Source organism: Monodelphis domestica, chromosome 8, assembly GCF_027887165.1.
Source record: "Monodelphis domestica isolate mMonDom1 chromosome 8, mMonDom1.pri, whole genome shotgun sequence".
Lineage (NCBI taxonomy): Eukaryota > Metazoa > Chordata > Mammalia > Didelphimorphia > Didelphidae > Monodelphis > Monodelphis domestica.
The window spans coordinates 249,974,658-249,994,955 of record NC_077234.1 but is presented as its reverse complement, the minus strand read 5'-3'; the positions used below and the strand labels follow the sequence as shown (position 1 = coordinate 249,994,955).

Below are 20,298 nucleotides of genomic sequence, written 5' to 3'. Positions count from 1 at the left end.
GCACCCTAAATCGATAACCTCCAAATATATGTGTGTATATCATTCTCTACCCTAGATTTTGACTTCTGTGTGTCTGTGTGTGCTTATAATATAGATATACTCATATATACTAGTATACAGTCATTGAGGGAATTTGTTTTGCTTGGGCATGTATTTTGTTTAAAAAAATAAAATTTTTGTGCATCAACTACTGCAAGAGGGTGCTGGGGGGAGAGGAAAAGAACATGAATCTTGTAACCATGGAAATATTCTAAATTAACTAATTAAATAAATTTTTCAAAAAAATAAAAAATGAATTTTTGTAGAGGTAGAAGAGAGAAATGGACACAGGGAGGGTGTGAAATGTTACAGGCACATTTTCAAATGAGGTCACTCTCGTATTTGTTTTACTTAACAGTTTTGTTTTGTTACAAGAGGCTTCACAAAGTGGGAATAATCTGTAAATATTTGTAGTCTAGGAACAAAGTACATCAATAAAAGAAGTCCTCAAAAAAATTTCAGTTCAGGGATCACCTCATTTACAGGGAATTCTTCAAAATCCCCTCAATGGCTAGTGCCACCCCCAACAAACATATTTAACTAGCTTGTATTCATTCTCTTTGTGTTTGTTTTGATAGACTTCTATGTATCCTTGCTGTCCCCAACATCAGAATGTAAGCCTTCTGAATTTCATTCATCATATTTGTACCTTCATGATATATTCAGTGTCTAACACAGTACCTGGTACAGAATAGGTGATTAATAAATACTCAGTGATGTTCAGATTGTGCTTTGGACATCTGCATGTTTCCCTTTATTGATGGCGATTCTCAAGATATAACAAAAGAAAAAAAAGTAGCAAACATACAGGGTGTCCCAAAAGTCTTAGTGAAGTAACAATGACTTTTGGAACACTCTGTATTTATTTCTTAAAAGAGAGGATACATGTGAGCATTCTTTGAACTGCTTTTTTATTCTTTTACTGCAGGTATCCACTTAATCAAGCCACTTCTCCTTTTAAGGAAATGATGGATTTCTTAAACTTGACAGATCAAAATTTTACCTCCGAAGAACCATTCAACCGAATGCCATCCAAGATCCTGGTCTCATTTACTCTGTCGTTATTAGCACTGATGACAACTGCTATCAACTCCCTCGTGATCACTGCTATCATTGTTACCCGGAAGCTCCATCACCCTGCCAACTATTTAATCTGCTCCCTGGCAGTGACTGATTTCCTAGTGGCCGTCCTAGTGATGCCCTTCAGCATTGTGTACATTGTGAAAGAGTCTTGGCTCATGGGGCAAGTGGTCTGTGACATCTGGCTGAGCGTCGATATTACCTGCTGCACGTGTTCTATCTTGCACCTCTCAGCCATAGCCCTGGATAGGTATCGCGCCATCACAGATGCTGTCGAGTACGCCAGGAAAAGGACACCCAAGCAGGCTGGAATGATGATCACGGTGGTGTGGACTATTTCTGTTTTCATCTCCATGCCACCTCTATTCTGGAGACATCAGGGAACTAGCAAAGAAGATGAATGCATAATCAAACACGACCACATCGTTTTCACCATTTATTCTACCTTTGGAGCTTTCTACATACCACTAGCATTGATTCTCATCCTTTATTATAAAATATACAGGGCAGCAAAGACATTATACCATAAAAGAAATGCTAGTCGTGTTGCAAAAGGAGAGCTGAATGGTCAGATACTCTTGGAAAGTGGTGAGAGAAGCACTCACCTGGTCTCTACACCATATGTACAAGAGAAGTCTTTATCTGACCCTTCCACAGACTTTGATAAAATCCAAAGCACAATCAAAAGTCCCAAGTCAGAATTAAGGCCAGAAAAGTCTTGGAGGAGGCAAAAGATTTCTGGAACAAGAGAACGGAAAGCAGCCACTACCTTGGGGTTAATCCTAGGTGCTTTTGTAATATGCTGGCTTCCCTTTTTTGTCAAGGAAGTAGTTGTCAACATCTGTGATAAATGTCAAATTTCAGAAGAACTGTCTAATTTTTTGGCATGGCTTGGCTATCTCAATTCTCTTATAAATCCACTGATCTACACAATCTTCAATGAAGATTTCAAGAAAGCATTTCAGAAACTTGTGAGATGCAGACATTACTTTTAAAAATATATAATATTGAAAGCTGTTTTGTGTATATCTATATGCATATATGTGCATTCACTTATGTTGAAATTTTGTGTAAAAAGAAAATATTTTAAGTGCTTCAGATTTTAAATTTTGTATTGATTAGAATGTTTATTGATTAAAGATGGTTTTATTCGACCATCATTAGGGGGTATTGTGAATCAAAGAATGGTTTTATGAAGAATGAAAGCAGTATTCATTTTTCCTATTCATATTTTTGTCAAATGTTAATGGGATATATCTTCTATTTTATTGATGATGAGAGTAGAGAAAAACTTTTTGAATGCTACCAAACTCTTTAATCTCCAAGGCAGAAAGGGTTTAAATGATGACTTTATACATTTCTGCTCTTCATTTCTAAAGTGAAAATGAAATTCATTCACAAAACATGCCATGCTCCCTCCGTTAATTATTTTTAACACCTCACCTCCAAGAAGTCCCATCTCAGTTGAAAATAAAGGTAGAATAGCTTTATTGCTCCAGAGACCTAGAATTATAATTTATAAATACATAAAAGTTCTATTATCCTCATTTAAAATCCCATGAAGAATGCATTATCCACAACATGGGATTTTAAGTGAAAGAATAATCTTAGTAATAAATTAAGAGGAATGTATACATGACTCTTGGTTACCTATAAATACTTTTGTAAAGTCTTAGAATACATCTTCTAAAGGAGAAAAATGCATTTTATTCACTGATCATGTTGGCAAGATCCAGTATTAATTGACTCTAAAGGAATATTTTAAACTTGAGCATTAAGGAACCTTTGATTGGTGGTCTGTGTAAAACCCAACATTTGTCTTACAGGCTATATGGTTTTCCAGTTGGAAAAAATGGACAAAAGGATACCCATTTTAAACACATAAAAATGATATCCGTAAAGTTTGTCTCTCCACTTAACTCACTGAGCCATAGTAGAAGTTTTCCCCCACCCTTCCCCATAAGCTATTTCTCCAAAAGCATCAGCAGAAGGAAATTCATTTTTTCACCTCTTATTAGAAGTTTGCTGAGAACTTTACTTAACAATCTGCTGCATTTTGGTTGACGGCAAACAAGGTATTAAACTGGGAGCAATATGTTCGCCAAAAGTGACCTCACAAGCCATGGAAGATATATAAAGAACAAACAGAAGAAAAATGGAGAGGACATGGGAAAAAGAAGAATACCACAATTGAAGTTGTCGGATAGTGTATCCTCCAGAGTGAGCAAGAGTGGGAAATGCGAATCTGTTATTTCCACAGCTGGTATCTGCTTCTTATGGTCTGAATACTTCATTGTTCTAAATGTGATTCTAGACTCTTCCTGCTTAGTCTGTTAGAGCAAATGAGAAAGAAAGCCCTCGTCTGTCTTCCCACCATTCCTGGTCCGCTAAGAATGCCTTATCGTAGTTGTCAATATTTGTGGGAATGTCACATTTCAGAACTTTCTAATTCTTGGACATCTCAATTCTCATTTAAATCTGTTCAATTACACCAACTTCAGTTAAGACTATTAAGAAAGCATCTCAGAAACTTGGGAGATACCATTAAGAAAATAGTCTGAAAATTTGTCTGATTTTCAGTTGTATGTAAAGCCCTTTCAGAGGTATTTTACCCCAAATTGTCAGGTTTCCTCTAAGCTAAACCTTTTTTGTTTTCTTCTCTTTAAGGAGAAATAGATCAACAATTTAGCTGCAAGTTTTGAAAAATAAAATTCACATTCAATTGATTTCCTAGCAACCATCTTAGACCCATCTACTCAATTCATGCTGAATTATTTGAAAGACCCAAATCCCCTTCCAGGTAAAATTGTTTAAAAATACTATTGGGTACTTTAGAAGCAGTTTCAGTAATTTTTGAGTTCTAATTATCTAACTTTGACTTTATATGCTAAATTAAGAATTTCACACCCACAAAAGCTTTAACTCAACTGTCCATTGTGTCCTGAAAAAGTAGGTGTATGTGAAATCTGCAGTATTTAAGAGAATATTCTAAACATCTAAAATGGAAAAGCAGAATGAACGAAAAACACATATTGCCCAGATTATAGCATGCATATTCCAATGGATGGACAGCCAACCAAATAAGTGTACATAAATACATATGCATTTGACATAGAAGATAGAAAGCTAACCTCAAAGTCAGAAAGGCTTGGTTTTAAATCCTACTTGACACATACTAGCTGTTTGATCCTAGGCAACTTATTTAACCTCTCCGTGTCCTTAACAACTGTCTAAGACTAAAAGTTACAGAGAAGGCACCAACATGGACTGGTAAGAGGAATCCTTTGTTATAAGGTCCATATAGTGGTGAAATCACAGATTTGGCTAAAACAATTAACTATTGTTTTAACAATTAATTAATATGTGTAATATATGATGACCAATAAGTTTATAAAGTATGATACATAATACATGCAAGCACACACACACACACATATATATATAACTTTGGTCAGCTACCAAAGATAGACAGTAAACTGAACCCAGAACTTAGTAGGAAGAAGAGATGAAGGGAGCATTACATTGTGAAATTAGATAGTAATTTCACTGATCACAGATCATTCATGGCTACAAGAGACCTTCCCTCTAATGTTAATATTCTTCCAGTGGTGCTATATGATTTTGCCATCATGATATTTCATTATTCATAAGAATTGCAATTGCAAGTAACCTAAATGGCAATTCAAAGTCGCACATTAGATATAAAAAGGCAATTGCATGTAGCCATTAATGAATTTGTAAATGAAGAGAAAAGAACAAAGGAAATGAGCATTTGTTAGGTGCCTACTCTGTGCTAGGCACTGCGCTATGCACTTTATAAATAGTATCTTGCTGGATTCTCACAACAACCCCGGGGAGCAGGTGCTATAATTATTTCATTTTACATTTACATCTGAGAAAACTGAGGGAGACAAAGGTTAAGTGACTTGCCCAGAGTCATATCGCTAGTAATGGTCTGAGGTCATACCAAATTCAGTTTATTGCTCTCTTCACTAGACCACCTGGCTGCCAAAGTAAAGTAGCATGAAACAATGATCAGTCATTCAGGACTGAGGGGGTGGAGGAGAAGTGTAGGGCTAACAGCCCTATACTTAGCCCTATACTTTACGAAGAACGAGAAGTAGACAATGGATGGCTTCAGTGGTAAATTGGTAGTCTCAGGATCCTAGAAAAAACAAGAGGAAAGTCTATATTACATTAAGTCTATCTTCCAAAGAAAAGCTTTTAGGAAAGAATTACGTAGGATGAGAAGCCATGAAGGAATGAAAATTGGCTATTATTGTAAGTTTATAGATAGATAGATAGATAACTATGCCCAAATTAGACACTTAACGAACATTTTAAATATATATTATCTCTTCTTCTAGGAATTACTATGTCTACAATGCATGTTGGAGAGCCTTTTGACAACCTGTTTAATATTAAGAAATAATGTATTGCCTTATTTTTTAAAAAGTTTCATTCTATATAAAAGAATGATAGATCTACATTTGAATGCCAGCTTTGCAACTAACTACCTGTGTGACCTTGGATAAGTCACTTAATTTAGGCTTCTCATTTATAAAATGAAGGCACCAGACTAGAGAGCTTGAACCCCCACATAACTCTACAGTTATGATATATGAGAGAGTGTAAGAATTCTTTCAAGGGGGGGTGGGGAGAAAATGATCTTTGTCTCCAATGAATAATGTTTTGAAATGACCAAATAAAATATTGTTTTAAAAAAAAGAATAATTCTTCCAAGGTCAGAATGATAATCCCTAAAAAGTTCCTATTACATGTGCTTTATATGCCTTTGACACTTAAAGAAATGTCCGAGCAGGTAAACAGAAACTATTGTTCTAGACAACCCACAGAAAAATTTGCAAGAGAGGTTTTTGTTTGATGCTCTATTACCTCTTCTTTCTGTGGCCTCTTCTTTTCTCTAACCCTTCACTCCTGGGTTCCAAAGCCCTCATATTCTTTTCCCTCCACACAGGTTTACCTATTATAATGCCCCATTTCCAGAAACAGATCTCTATGCTCTAAATTTTCCTTTTCTTCTTCCCTACCCCACAGTATCCACATTCCTTTTTAGTCTAAATAGATATTAAACTGACAAATTAATTTACACTTGCTGTTGAAACTGAAAATGGAAATATCTATGAAAGGAAAAAATTCAAAAGAAGGAGTCTTAAATAATAGAATTTCAGGCACTGTGACAAACCAGTAGGAATAAAATTTCCAAATCAGGGATCTTTTAGTGAAGCCCTTTGGATCACAGACAGCCCTTTGTGTTGGTCAAAGAACAGCAATTCTGCCCTAAGCTAAACCTAGACAAATGGGAGGGAAGAGGCAAGATGAAGTTTCAAGAAAAAAAATTTCATTTCTAAGTACTTAGAGGTGATTGGGGTCCATTATTTCTCTACATAGAAAAACTAGGTTTTCCATCTTATGAAACTACAAATATTAATTGTCATTTCACCTATCATTTTCCCCTGTTTTATGTGTACATACAATGGCACTCATCAGGGAAGGAAAACGGTGAATCACTTTAATATCATAATTTGTGAGAGTGTTAAGTAGTTTCATTTTGTCATTACTTTATAAAGTATGTGAAAGACACAGTATGCATTTCTAAATGCTTTTTATTTTCCCAGAATTTAGAATCAAGTTCATTCTCAAAATGCAGAATTTCTACATGATCCAAAACAAGATATTTGGAGGAAGACTTTTATTTTTCCATCTTCTTGTGGGCAAACTAGCAAATATAAATTCAAAGGTCTGAGATCTAGAAAGAGTTCATAAGTGGTAACATGAAGGAAGAAAAAATAGATTAATCACAGAATTAATTAATTTCTAGATAGCAGAAAAAAGATACATGGAGGTATGGTTTTATTAGGCTTAGAGTCAGAAAAAAATAATTTTGTTACTAACTCCAATTTCTGGTGGGACCTCTGATGAGGCTTCCAGACTTTTGAAGTTCATGAGGTGGTAATCAGGCTAATTCTGGTTTTACATATTCAGTCCTAAGTTCAAAGAAGAAAAAATACTAGAAAACAAAACAAAAGTTTCATGTGCTCACAGACACATGGTAGTCGAATGTAAGGTAGGGCAGCCATCCCCACTCATCTCCCAGCACTTGGAAACTCAAGAGATCTTGTTTTGGTGGTTTTCAAGAAAGAAAAGAGTGAGAGATAGAGATACTAATCAATCCTTTTTTATATGAATTCAATTTCACCTCAGCACCTCCTGAGTTATTAGTGTTTCTGGTTCCTCAGCCAATTAGCAGATTTGTTGTTTGTTTTTTTAGGTTACATAAATGTAACCTTAGTCCTTATCCTTATCCTTATCCTTAGTCACCAATGGCTGCAAATGGGTTCTCTCCAAAATTTCTACTTGGTTACTTGGACTGGAACAAAGCAGAGACATATCAGGGTTCTGTGGCCAGTCTCATTATTATAATTGCATATTTGAGCTGGTCAACAAAATTAAACTCAATATCTATTAAGTGTATATTATATGTAGATCACCATGTTAAGAGCTATTCCCCATAGAATACATGTCCCCTAGAGAAAAAGGAACCCTCTCCCATATTTAGTAGTTACTCTAGGCTTATGTGTGATCCAAGTGGAAAATGATGATGACCCAATTCACATCCTCCAAGTTAGATATGTCCCTGATCTCCTTTAAAAGTCAGATGGGTATAACCAAAGAGCTTCACCAAAGTATTTCTAGGGAACATCTTTAGTTTGTTCCCTGAATATCTTGAAAATGGAGCAATGGCGATGTGCCATTCTTCCTGGAAAGAGACAAATTTCTCATGTGTTTATGTAGGCCTGTTCCCCTGACCTAAATAGACTAGATAAAATAAATAGACTAGCAATATTTTTCTAAATCCATTACAAAAGTGGGGGAGGGGAAAAGCCATACACATCGGTAGTTTATATTTGCAAACATCTTTAAATAAAAACATTGCAACCGTTAATATGTGTTTGGCATCATCCTAGGGATCCTAAAATGCTTGCATTCAAGCATTGATTTTGAAAGAAAATATCATCACTATGACTTAAACAAACAGGATCATGGATTTAGGACTGGAAGGGATGTTGGAAATAATAGTCCAAGGCCCTTATTTTCAGATGAGAAAACTAAGGAGAGCAGTGAATTTTACAAACAGAAGTTCATCAGAATCCAAATCTAGAACTTTGTTTTGCTGCTTCTATGCAACACTTAAGAAACCTAGTCTATAATATCCACTCTATTAAGAATAAACTTTTGCACTCTTTCTAAGGTCCACAATAATCTCAATCCACCTTACTATTTCCCTCCAATTAGCCCAATGGCCCCAATGTCCCCAGCACCAGTCATACTTCAATGAGTTCCTCGTTTATTTCTTCTATGCCATTTTTCTCCCCCTTCTGCATTCCTATCCAAAGTCTTCTTGTATTTCAAAGTTCATGCTAAATCTCACTTCCTCCATGAAGCCTTCCCAAATTACTCCAGATTATCAATGATTTCTTTCTTTTCTGAATCCTACATCACTACAGTGAATATCACACAGCTCAGTGGTTGCGTGGTTATTTCATGAATATGGACATCATTCGATTAGATGGTAATCATAAGCTATTTGAGTATGTCTTGTATAGATACTGTTTAAAAAAGGACTTTACAACTTTGTTGGTGGTGTCTAGTCTACCAAAAACAAAAAGTCATTCTTGTTCCTCTTCCTCATCTTGAATCATTACTGTGTACCCAAAATTAAAAGGTAGAAGGTAGGGGAAAGATTCACTGGACAAGAAGTATCTTTCGGATGAGCAAGAGTGGTGACAAGCTGTGATATGATGTCAAAAATTAATCATTCTGTAATCCTAGAAAGGAGATGCTTACTATGCTTCCCCTGATATCACAGGTTTTTATGGTTGTGTCAACTTCAGAGTGAAAGCGGTGATATAGAAAGAATTAGTTCAATATAGGCTCAAGAAAACATATCCCTTCCCTCTTTGCTAATATCAGAGTAACCAGATTTAAACAAGCCTGTTCTTTAAAATCTTTATTTTTATCATGATCGCATTCACTTGGGAGAAATCATCAGGATGCTAATCTAGGTTATGTGTGCTTCAGAGATTCTCCTAGAGACCAATATTGAATGGCCATTCAGCCACACTCCCAGGTGCTATTTATAGAGACACAAGGACAGCTGAATGAGTAGTGAATTGAAATCATAGGATTTAGATTTGAACAGGAGCTTAGTTATTTAGTCTAAAGATTTTATTTTATAGATACAGAAATAAAAAACTAGATACGGTCATCTTATTTAATTATTTAATGTCAGAGCTGGAATTTGAACCCAGATCCTGTGACTACAAATCCAATGTTTTTTCTGCTATACTACAAAAGCAGATTTGCAAGACTACTTTAAAGTATCTTTATCCTATAATTTTGATGTTATAAAACATGGGATCTGAACTCATCAATGGCCATTAGTGTGCTCAGGTCAGTATTTCTATTATGGCATTGTGTTCATCTATAGATTTAAGACACTACATGCTCTATTTGTTAAACAAAGAAGTTCTCAATAAAGGAACCCTAATGCATGCCTGATACCTCAATATTAAGCAGTTGTCTTCTCTTTGTCCTTTTCTGAAACATGCAGTATGTCCTATGTGAAAAACATTTGGAGGATCTAAGTTGATTAGATGATCCTCGTATTTCTCCTTTCCATAGATTAGAGTCTGTGCTGCTATTTACATGTATGCCTTTAAAGCAAAGTCAAAAAGAAAAAAATTAAAATTCATTTGTTTCTTCCTAGTAGCAAAACTTCCCAGCAATGAAGGACAATATATAATATTTGCTTTTTATGAAAAAAAAACTTTTTAAGGTGGTTGCAGAAATATTTGAGATCCTCTGACCAAAAGAATATGCTCAAATAGAAATTATTTATATTCTCTGGATAATAAGATATGCTTCTTGTATTGGTACAAGACTTAAATATGAATTGTATTCTTTTCCTTTGACAAAACAAAGTAACATAAAATAAAAGATTCTTCAAATGATAAGTTGTGTCTAACTGGATGATTTCCAAATATCCTTCAGCATTTTATTAAGAATAAATTTCAGGAAAAATAACTAAGAATGAGTAACAACTGACCACAGAGACAGGTCTCTTATGCTTCCATGAATTATGCCTTCAAGCAGGTCACAGAATAGAGTTTCCCCAAGCCAAGAAATCATAAAGTTCAGAATAAAATTGACCTCTGGTTCCTTATCTCACATCAGTTGCTTTAGGGATTTGATAATCTCAAAGAAAAATCAATTGAGAGCAAAATCAATTCATTTTCTTTTCCTCAATCAGTAAAAATTGGTTCCTGAAAAAATTCAATGCTGAACTATTCTATCAGCAAACCGTTTTAAACTATAAATGAAAAGAGAAATGGAAGTTGTCTTCATCCTTCATCCTTCCCATTGACCCTTTCCTGAGCTCTAGCCTTTGGAAGACTAATTCAAATTGGAGTGCTTTGCAGTAGGTCCCAGACTCCGAGAAAAAGAGGTTCATCTGCATATTTTTCCTTCAAAATAAATCTTCAGCTAGACTTTTGGGTGAAAGGGAAAAGGGCCACAGGGAAAGATCACACATAGTCAATCAATGCATGGGATGTATTCGCATTTATCCTTTAAGAGGAGAGACAGCTCCGTTTGGGCTTTGTTCAAAGAGAATTGTGTTGGAAGGACACAAATTGAAAACCGTTTAACCTGTTGCCGGCTCTTTGTCACTGGATAAACTGCCTTCTATTTCCTGGGGATTCTTTCCTTTCTGCCTCAAAGATGACTCCGTCGCGTTTGTCCTCCTCTGATTTAGGCGGTGGAGCCTTTGCGAGTTTTTGTGTTTGACTGGTGGGGAGCTCAATGGAACTCGGACGCCCAAAGTCTCTCTTTCTGCCTCCCAGCAGAGATGAAGCTCCTTGCTTGGCAGTACACGCAATCGCACCTGACTCTAATAGGTGAGTGGGGAGGTTGGCCCGCAGACGCAGGGTACCACTGCTTCGGAGCATGCTCAGTCAAAAGAGCCCAGCGGCGCCAATCTACTTCCTTCTCGGGCCGACTGTGAGTCCATTGACCTGTGGCCTGTGCAAGCAGCGGCATTGTTCATGCAGAACGAACTTGACGGGATGGAGAATGCGGATTTGTGGGGCTTTGTGCTGTTGCCTCGCTTGCTGGTAACTATTTGGGGCGCGGTGAAGCTGCGTGTTCAGTCTGCAGGGCAGCTCTACAAATTGTCTCCTGCACTGTCGGTTTAACTCATCCGCACGGAATTGGGGGATATTAGCACAATCGGGCTAACCCAGCCCGACTGCCCAGGGACAGACACCTACCCTCTCTCGACCCACTCTGAAAATGTCCATACCTGGAACCGGCCCTCGGACCGGAGCTTTTCTGCCTTCTTTTCCCTTCTTTTCCTCTTTCTTTTTTCCTTTTACTCCTCTTTCCTTCCAATAACAATAACCAATATTTTATAACGCCTACTGTGTGCCAGGAACTGTGCTAAATACTTTGGATCTCCGCCACAACCCTGGAAGATAAGGAGGGGCTAGGAGAATTGTTCACACTTTACAGATGGGGAAGTTGAGTCAAACAGAGGTTAACTGTCTGAGGCTGAATTTGAACTCAGACTCCTCACTCTAAGCCCAGTGCTCTATCGTCTGCACTAGCCAGCTACTCCTCAATTTGCAAAGATTCTTTAAAAGGATGCTTAGCATTGAGACAGGATTTGTGTCATTGGAATAAACAACTTGGAGAGAAATAAATGTTAGAATTGCTGGCAGGGCCCCTGGGGAAAGGGGGAGATGGAGAATGGTTCAGCTCCGTGAGCAGCTGGCTTATGTATGTATTTGTTTGCAGAAGGAAAGGCAAACTGGCGCCACTGAGATGGAGAGAAGTGAACTAGGCTACAGCACATTTAAGTTGCTATTTGCTTCCCTCTAGAGGCCAACCTTAAAATGACAACCAAACTGAGACCATCCACTTCCCCAAAGCCAATACCAACTCGTACAAAAAGACCAAATTTAAACAATTCTTTTCTTAAGGCTCCTTCTATTTACATTTTAATTTCATCCTTAAATTTGAATTTTAAAATACATGTTTACAATTTAATTGAATGATACTCCTTATATTTTCCATTTCAATTAAAATGTTACAAATTAAATTTCACAATTTAATTTAATATTAAATTAATATTAGTATGAACAATGTATCAAGATGGAGTAACTATGGTGCTAAAAAATAGAATTAAAAAATGAATAATCCAGATTTAGGACAATGAATAGAGTGGAGTGTGGGGTAAGGAAAACCCGAGTTCAAATCAGTTAACCATTCATTGTCTGCCTCAGTTGCATTTCTAAAATGGAAATGATAATAGCACCTACTGCCCAGGGTAGGAAAAAAAAATACGAAATGAGAAGTTTGTTATTAAACACTATGGGAGTGGAGCATTTATTAAGCACTGACTATGTGCAGGGACTATGGTAATTGTTTAGTCCACATTCTATACTATTGTTTCTCAAGATATTGGAAGGGATGTGATGCTGTTATTTGTAAGAAGATTCAGACAAGAGGACAGCTAGGTGGCTCAGTGGATTGAGAGTCAGGCTTAGAAATGCGAGGTCCTGGGTTCAAATGTGGCCTCCCACACTTCCTAACTGTGAGCCTGGGCAAGTCACCTATCCCTTACCTCTCTTCTTTCTTGGAGAAAATACACAATATTGATTCTAAGCTGGGGGGGAGGAAGATTCCCCCACTGAAGAAGCATTGAACTGGGCATGATTCCTTAGCACTGCCTTGTCTTTCTTATTCTTCTCCGTTTCCCCAAAATATCTCCACACCTACCTATGTTTATCATTATTTCTTCTGCTCCTACCTAGACTCTTCTTTAAAAATTCGCTTTCCAAAGGCCATGAGGTGTACAGCTAAAAGGGGCCTCTGAGATCATCTAGTCTAAGCTCATGGTTTTCCAGATGAGGAAACAGAAGCCCTGAGAAGTGAAGTATTTCACAAATGCCACAGGCAGTAAGTTGTAATGCTCCCATTTCAAACCAAGAATCTTCTGCTCTCCCCTGAGGCTCCCCCGTGGGGACACTCCCTCCCCACAGCTTCCAAGACGATCTTCATAGATTGCTGTGGCCCAGAACTCCATCACCTCATCGTTAACTGTTACCTGATGGGTGTCTCTGGTAACTCGGTGGATCCTCAGAAAACCCATCCTTGTAGTCTTGCCAAATGTCTAGAACCTGACTGAAAAGAAGCCTTCAAAAGCCCAGGCTTAGCCCCATGCCAGGAATGTCAGCCTCTCCCTTCGAAAAACTGATTCTGTCTCCAAGGAGAGCCTGATCATTTCCAAAACTCTGGAAACCCAGAGACAGGAGAGGAGACCTGAGAGAAATCGGATGACGTACATCGATCCCAGGGACCGCACTTCCACGTTACACAGTAATAGGGAAAAGCAGAATATGTCCAAATAACAATAAACTGGGGTGACAAAGCACCCTTTTCCGTTTCTTTACCCAAGAAACGGCATCACTCCCTGTTCCCGGCATCACTCCCTGTTCCCGTCATGGAGAGCTCTCGTCCAGCCCCTCTTTGATACCCGCCCTCCATTCTAGCTTTCTCTTGCTGGAACATCATCTCCCCCTAAGTGGAGGGAGGGATGAAGAAGAAGGAAGTTCCCATAGATGCAAGCTCATTGGAAGGTTCTCAACGAAATGTGGGAAAGGAGGCTGCTTCGGCTAACCAAATGTTGTGGTTTGCTGCCCCTTGCTGGAAAAAGGTAGAATTGCTTAATCCCAGGAAATGAGTAAATCCTGCTAGTGAAAACTTGGAACTATTTATTAGATCCAGTCCTAAAAATGAAGCGTTCGCATCAAAGTTGGCCAAACGCATGAACAGTCGCGGGCTCCTATGGGAAAGACTCTCGCGTGAAAGCAGAAAACCAGAACTACACAGGAAAACAACTCTTTGGGGAGAAATCAAAGCATTTGGAGAACTTCCATATTTGCCGCATTCTACTCTTGACCTAAAAGGCGTCGAGAAAGTTCTCATCGCCTGAAGAACGTTGTGCACGTACCAGCCATATCATACCATGATCCGCTGGTCTCTCAGACATAGGATGCTCCAGGGCAGCCCTGAAGGGCTGAGGACAGAGAATGCTGTCCACCTCCCAAGAAAGCAATGGGTGGGCTCAGCTACAAATCAGGGCACGGCATCTTCCAACTTAGTTCTTTGGGGGGTTCTTTCATAGGAGTATTCTTTCCCACCAATGGCCACTATGAAAATGTCTTTTGCCCAATAATACACGTATAAGCCTGATCACATTGTTTACCATCTTCAAGAAGGGCGGGGAAGGGAAGTGAGGAGGCCATTGGGATCTTAAAATTTTGGAAAATAAGTGCTGAAAATTGTTATTGCATGTCATTTGGAAAATAGAATATCTGAATTTTTAAAAAGAAAGAAAGAAAAGGTTCTCATTTAAAAGATAAAGGAATGCATCTCAAGAAGTTAAGCAGATTCATTTTTTAAGTTCAAAAGAACTACATGAAGTAATGAAGAGTAAAACAAGTAGAACCAAGAGAATGTTATAATCAGCTACAGATTTAATGTTGAAGAATAACGTGCAAATGTTCATCTCCAGAGGATACACTGAAAAATGGGAATACCGAAGATATACTCAATATGGTGGGGAGGAAAGGGAAGGCCTGAATAAGAATAAATAAATAATAACAAAAGATAAAGGAAAAACACAAATAAGACTTTCTCTCATCAAATCCCATTAATGACTCTGGTAAGTGCCAGGGAATTACTAGAGGCAGAAAGAGGTAAAAACTGTGTCTGGAGTCATGATCAGGGTCAAAAGTTGGACTGGAAGTCAGATCTTCCTTAAAGAAAAACCCATCACTAAATCAGTAGGAATGTTTTTAAAAGAAAGAATATATGGAAAAGTGAAGGTGGAAAGTATTCTTGCATTTGGTGCTCTCTGTTCCTTTCAGGAGTTTCCCAAATATTCTTCTGGTTAGCTATTATATTATATTATATTATATTATGTTATGTTATGTTATGTTATATTATGTTATATTATATTATATTATATTATGTTATGTTATGTTATGTTATGTTATGTTATATATATTATAGCTACTATATTATATTAGGGCAGAAACTTGGCACTGCTCTGGGAACTCCATAGTTCTTTTGAAAAAGAGGTTGGTCAGGTGAGTTCCTTAATCAATTTAATGTAGTTTCCAAGAGGTCAATCTTTGATTTACCAAAGCTCTCTCCTTCTAGCCTGTGGCCATGCCCATTACTATCTTGCTAATGAGACATGGCTGTCAAGTTTCTGCTACTCTCCAGATGATTTGGTTAGCAGTGAAATAGAAAGCCTCCGTCACAACTGAAAGTCCTAGGACAAGAGGAGGAGACACCATTGTGGAATGGTCTATGAGAGAGCAATGCAAGAAAATTTCATTGTTTTCCTTTCTTCCTGAGTATAATATGTATTGAATAGGAAGGAAGGCTTTTCTCCCTTTTCCCTTTCCCCAGAATCCATTACCAACTAGCTGCTTTATTGCAGAAACTTATGTGTTTGCCAGCGGCTTTCTAAGCATGTCAGAGAGCAGATACTGAGAGTAGATTTTCCCACTGCAGGAAATCAACATCAAGAAAATCCAAAATCTGTGGGGCGGACCAGAGTTGGGAAGTCCTGGGTTCAAAGCTGGCCTCAGATACTTTCTAGTTGTGTGACTCTGAGTGAGTCACTTGATCCCTTTTGCCTAGCCTTTACCACTCTTCTGACTTGGAACCAATACACAATATTGGTTCTAAGATGAAAGGTTAAGGGTTTTTTTTAAAATCTATACTTTGTTCCCTACTTAAAGTAAAAGTGATTCAGAAAGCACAGGTCTATTGAGGGATAGCTTGTCCAAAAAACCCAAAATAGCTTTGCTTTCTGGGGGAGATCCCCAACCACAAGGTGGCATTATGAGTCTGAAGGAAACCATATAGAATCCTGTGGAAGAGAAGGCTTTAATTGAAATGCCAGGATTTCGCCCTTCAGGACTACTTCAAATTTACTCCCTTCCAAGAAATACTATTATAAATGCTTTACATTTTCTTTCTCTGTGGGCTCCTGTGAGTTCTTTGTGCCCTATGCATTATCTGTGGTACGAAATAAAGACTATTGTTTGCTCATTATGCATTTGTTGCCTTGAGTGCCTTGAATTTCCACCACTGGAGGAAACCTAGACATGAGCTGTATTTGAAAATTTCCCAGAGAGCAGGGACATAATGAGTCAAAGGCAGAATTTGTCCTTGGATCAGCCTCCACCTGGTCCAGAACCAGGGAGAACCAGGGCCACAGATTACATTTGTGTAAGTTAGTGTTCTTTTTACAAATGGATGTTTTGTTTGCCAAAGGGGGCAGAAAATGGGTGTCCACTGAGTAAAATCTCTTGAGATAGTTCCAAGAACCTGAGAGAAAACTAAGCCTAGATAACTATTTAAAGGCAGCTCCAAAGCACATAAGAGACTAAAGGATGGATTCAGTGCATTGTTTCCCATTGGCTCATATATACGGTTTTTTAGATCTTCAAAATTATACCTGAGAAACTATAAATCACAGAACTACTTGAGGGGAAAAAAAGTTGTGAACTGTTTGTGTTATATATGATAGCCCTGTGGACACTGGATTTTTCAACCTGAGTTAGAAATGTTCAGTAGCATTAGAAACCAACAGTGATAACAATAGGAAAAGAGAACATGGAAAAACCAGAAATCAGAACAGAAGATAGTTGTTGCCTAAGAGAAAAGTTGATTTCATAGACATTTGTTCTCCCACCCCACACTGCTTAATGAAGGAGCATCTGAAGATATGAGCAGCTGCTTCCAACTGAGCCACCTGAGAGATGTAAGAGAGGAATCAGATCCAGTGGTGCAAGGAGCAATTCATGTGGGGGAGGTGCAAGAAGTGGAAAAAAAAATAAACAAAGATTCCAGTGAGAGAACTGAAGCTGAGAGAACTCAAAACTGCCACCTCCTTCACTCCTTCAGCTGGAAGCCAGAGGAAGGAGACAGATTTCCTAAGCTGGGAAGAAGCTTAGATCTCTCTCAGGGGATCAACAGCTTTCCTGTGAACCCCTGAACGTCTCTTTCTCAGCTCTTAACAACAACACAGAGCTATCAGAGGATATTGTGGACGGAACTTTGGAAGGAAGCCGTCTACAGAGAAGCCCCCTTTCAAAATCTCATTCTCCCTAATGGGTTCCTGGACTCCTGTATTCAAACTAGATAAGTAGGAGTAGGGTCCACAGATAGCTGGCAGAAAGAGGGGTCAAGGCTTTCCCCAGTCTTGGACCCCAAAACCTTGGTAGGCAGATTTGCCAGAGGGAACAAGTGTTAAGGCATCCTATTCACCCTCCTACCCAATTGATACCCTTCCTACTCCTCCCTTGTTAAATCCTAATGAATTTATCAGTTAATCTAGAGCTAGGTCTGGGTCAGTTACTAGCAGTAAAGGGGACTGATGTTTTGGGGAGATCATACCTCTCCCCAAAAGGAGGGTTAACCTCTGAATCCCAGTGATCCAAACTGCCTAATCCAAGGAACAGCCCTCCTTGGTCAGGGTATAAACCCAGGGTTTTGAAGAGAACTGGCATTTGATGTTTCTGAGGAGACCAGAGGCAGAAGATTTCATTGAGCCTCTTAAGAAGAAATTGGGTTACTGATGGGGAGAGGGCAAAATAGATCCTCCTGCTAGGGCTTTCCCTTCCACTTCATATCCTCTACCTCACAAAACAATTCTCTGAGGAGACATATTCTGTCCCTCAGGGAGACAAGACTGGGTTACTTTCCCCAAAGAAGAGAGAGGGGAAGATCAATCTCTTCCCCCTCTCCATTTTCTCAACTGTCTCTCTCTCCCTTCATTCCCTGTGTGTGTGTGTGTTCCCTTTCTGGCCATACATTACAGAAACTTATCTATAGGTAGAATATAGAACCAATACTTTCTGGAAGCTGAACAGAGAAAACCAGATCCTCCTGTTGTGTAAATTGTTCATTTAGTTTATTGCTCTTTAGCACCATCTAGAACTTGAGAGTTGACTCCCTAGCATGCCATGCCATGGTTGCTTCTTGGAAAGAAGTAGAATCTTATTTTATGAAGCACTGAATGGGCCTGTTACCCTTTAGTATCATCTGAAGATAAGGAATCCCTCCTGGATGACTGCCATATCACAGCAAAGGGGCTATCCAGGATTGATAAGTCATTGTGGAGAGTTACTGGAGAAGAACAGAGGACAACTACAAGTAGCCCCAGAACTAATGAAGGATCTGAGCCAAAGTCAAAAAGAAACTCAGCTGTAGATGTGTCTGAGAATGAAAGGAAAGTCAAAGTTAAAAAGATTAATTACATAGGCACCTAATTGGATGTGCTCAAACAGAAAATAGAAAGATTAAACATCTCTATCTTGAGTAAAGTAAATTTAAATGGACAGTAATGGGTAAATTTAATTTAGGTGATCATTACATATGCTACTATGGGCAGGAATTCCTTAGAAGAAATGCAGTAGCGCTCGTAGGCAATAAAAGAGTGAAAAAAGCAGTGTAGTGAGATCTAATCTTGAAAAGGACAAAATGAGATCTGTTCAAATCCAAGCCGAACCATACAGCATCACAGTAGTACAAGTCTAAACTCCAACCACTGATGCTGAAGAGGACAAAGACAATCAGTTCTATGAAGACCTGCAACATCTTCTAGAAATCACTTCCCAAAAGAGATGCCACATTCATCTTAGAGGATTGGAATCCTAAAATGGTCAATCAAAAGACAATTAGATGCAGAAGAAAACATGATTTATCATTTGTTTATATGGGCATATGATTTGGGGTTGGGATTTTTAATAATTCTCTTATAAGACTTCCGGTCAAGATGGCGGCTTAGAGAAAGCTGGAGTTTGGATCTCTGGAAACCCTTCCCTACCGAACTCAAATTATATGCTCCTAGGGCACCGAAATTCAAAACGAACAACAGCATAGACCCCAGGAATCCTCCTCCTGGACCTGGATCAAATGGTGTTACAGCCCCCCAAAAGCCAGAACCCGAAATCACTTGGACCTAAGGGGTAGGCAGAAGGAAGATCCCAGGACCCATCCCCCCCAACCCAGAGCGCTGAGTCCGAGGCAGCAGAGGGAACCTCAGAGCCTCAGGGCTGGCTATTCTGAAGGCCGCTTCCTGAAAACAACCTGACTCAGTCAAGAGGGCACCCAACACAGAGAGCAAGGAAACAGAGAGGGGGGGGGTGGAACCTGTAACCCCCTGGCTGGATCCTTCCATCTGAGTCTCAAGGTCCCTGCCTCAGGGCATACTCAGTTCAACCCAGCGAAAGCTAACCTTATCAGGAGCCCTCAGAGCTCCGGGAAGCCGCGGCCCCTCCCCCCTCAGAGTGTAGGCTCTTCTGGCCAGCAAAGGCATTAAAACACCCCGAGGAGAGTGCCGAGCCAGGCTCAGAGCATGGAAGTAAGGCAAAGGAGAAGCATCAGGAGGGAACTGAGGAGGGCAGTAACGCAGAAACACCAGCAATTCCTGGCCTCCCTGGGAAAACAGAACAGCTGAGGAGAATGGACAATTTGCCTAGGGCTAAAACCTCTGAACACCAGACAGAGATAAGAAAAGCTAGTCCTCCCCACTCAGATAGAGATGGCAAACTCCACAGAAGCACAAAAGCCACAAAACTCCAAGAAAAACAAGAAGGGGGCGACTTTGGACACATTTTATGGAGCAAAAATACAAAATACAGAGGAGATAGAAGAGGAAACACAAGCAAATGCTCCGAAACCTTCCAAAGGAAATGGAAACTCTCCACAAACCCATGAACAATTGGAATCGGAAAGGATCAAAAAGATGGAAGCCTTCTGGGAGGAAAAGTGGGAAATAATGCAAAAGAAATTCATGCATCTACAAAACCAGTTTGACCAAACTGAAAAAGGAAAACCAGGCTTTAAAGGTCAGAATTAAGCAACTCGAAGACAATGTGCAAGAATTAATAAAGCAAAGCCAAAAGACCAAGAAATTAGACGAGAACATAAAATATCTCACTGACAAGGTCATAGACTTGGAAAATAGAGGGAGAAGAGACAATTTAAGAATAATTGGACTACCAGAAA

At 38.8% G+C, this 20,298-nt stretch overlaps 1 protein-coding gene across 1 annotated transcript in view; it reads left to right on the top strand.

The window, feature by feature from the left end:
• HTR1F (5-hydroxytryptamine receptor 1F) overlaps nt 1–10,151 on the top strand; it is a 172,838-nt gene extending 162,687 nt beyond the window's left edge. Inside the window, exon 2 of the mRNA XM_007500751.3 lies at nt 968–10,151. Within this exon, the coding sequence (XP_007500813.1) occupies nt 1,005–2,114 (1,110 nt within the window). The 5' untranslated portion in view covers nt 968–1,004 and the 3' untranslated portion in view covers nt 2,115–10,151. The remainder of the gene's footprint in view (nt 1–967) is intronic.
• Nucleotides 10,152–20,298: the final 10,147 nt, after the last annotated feature.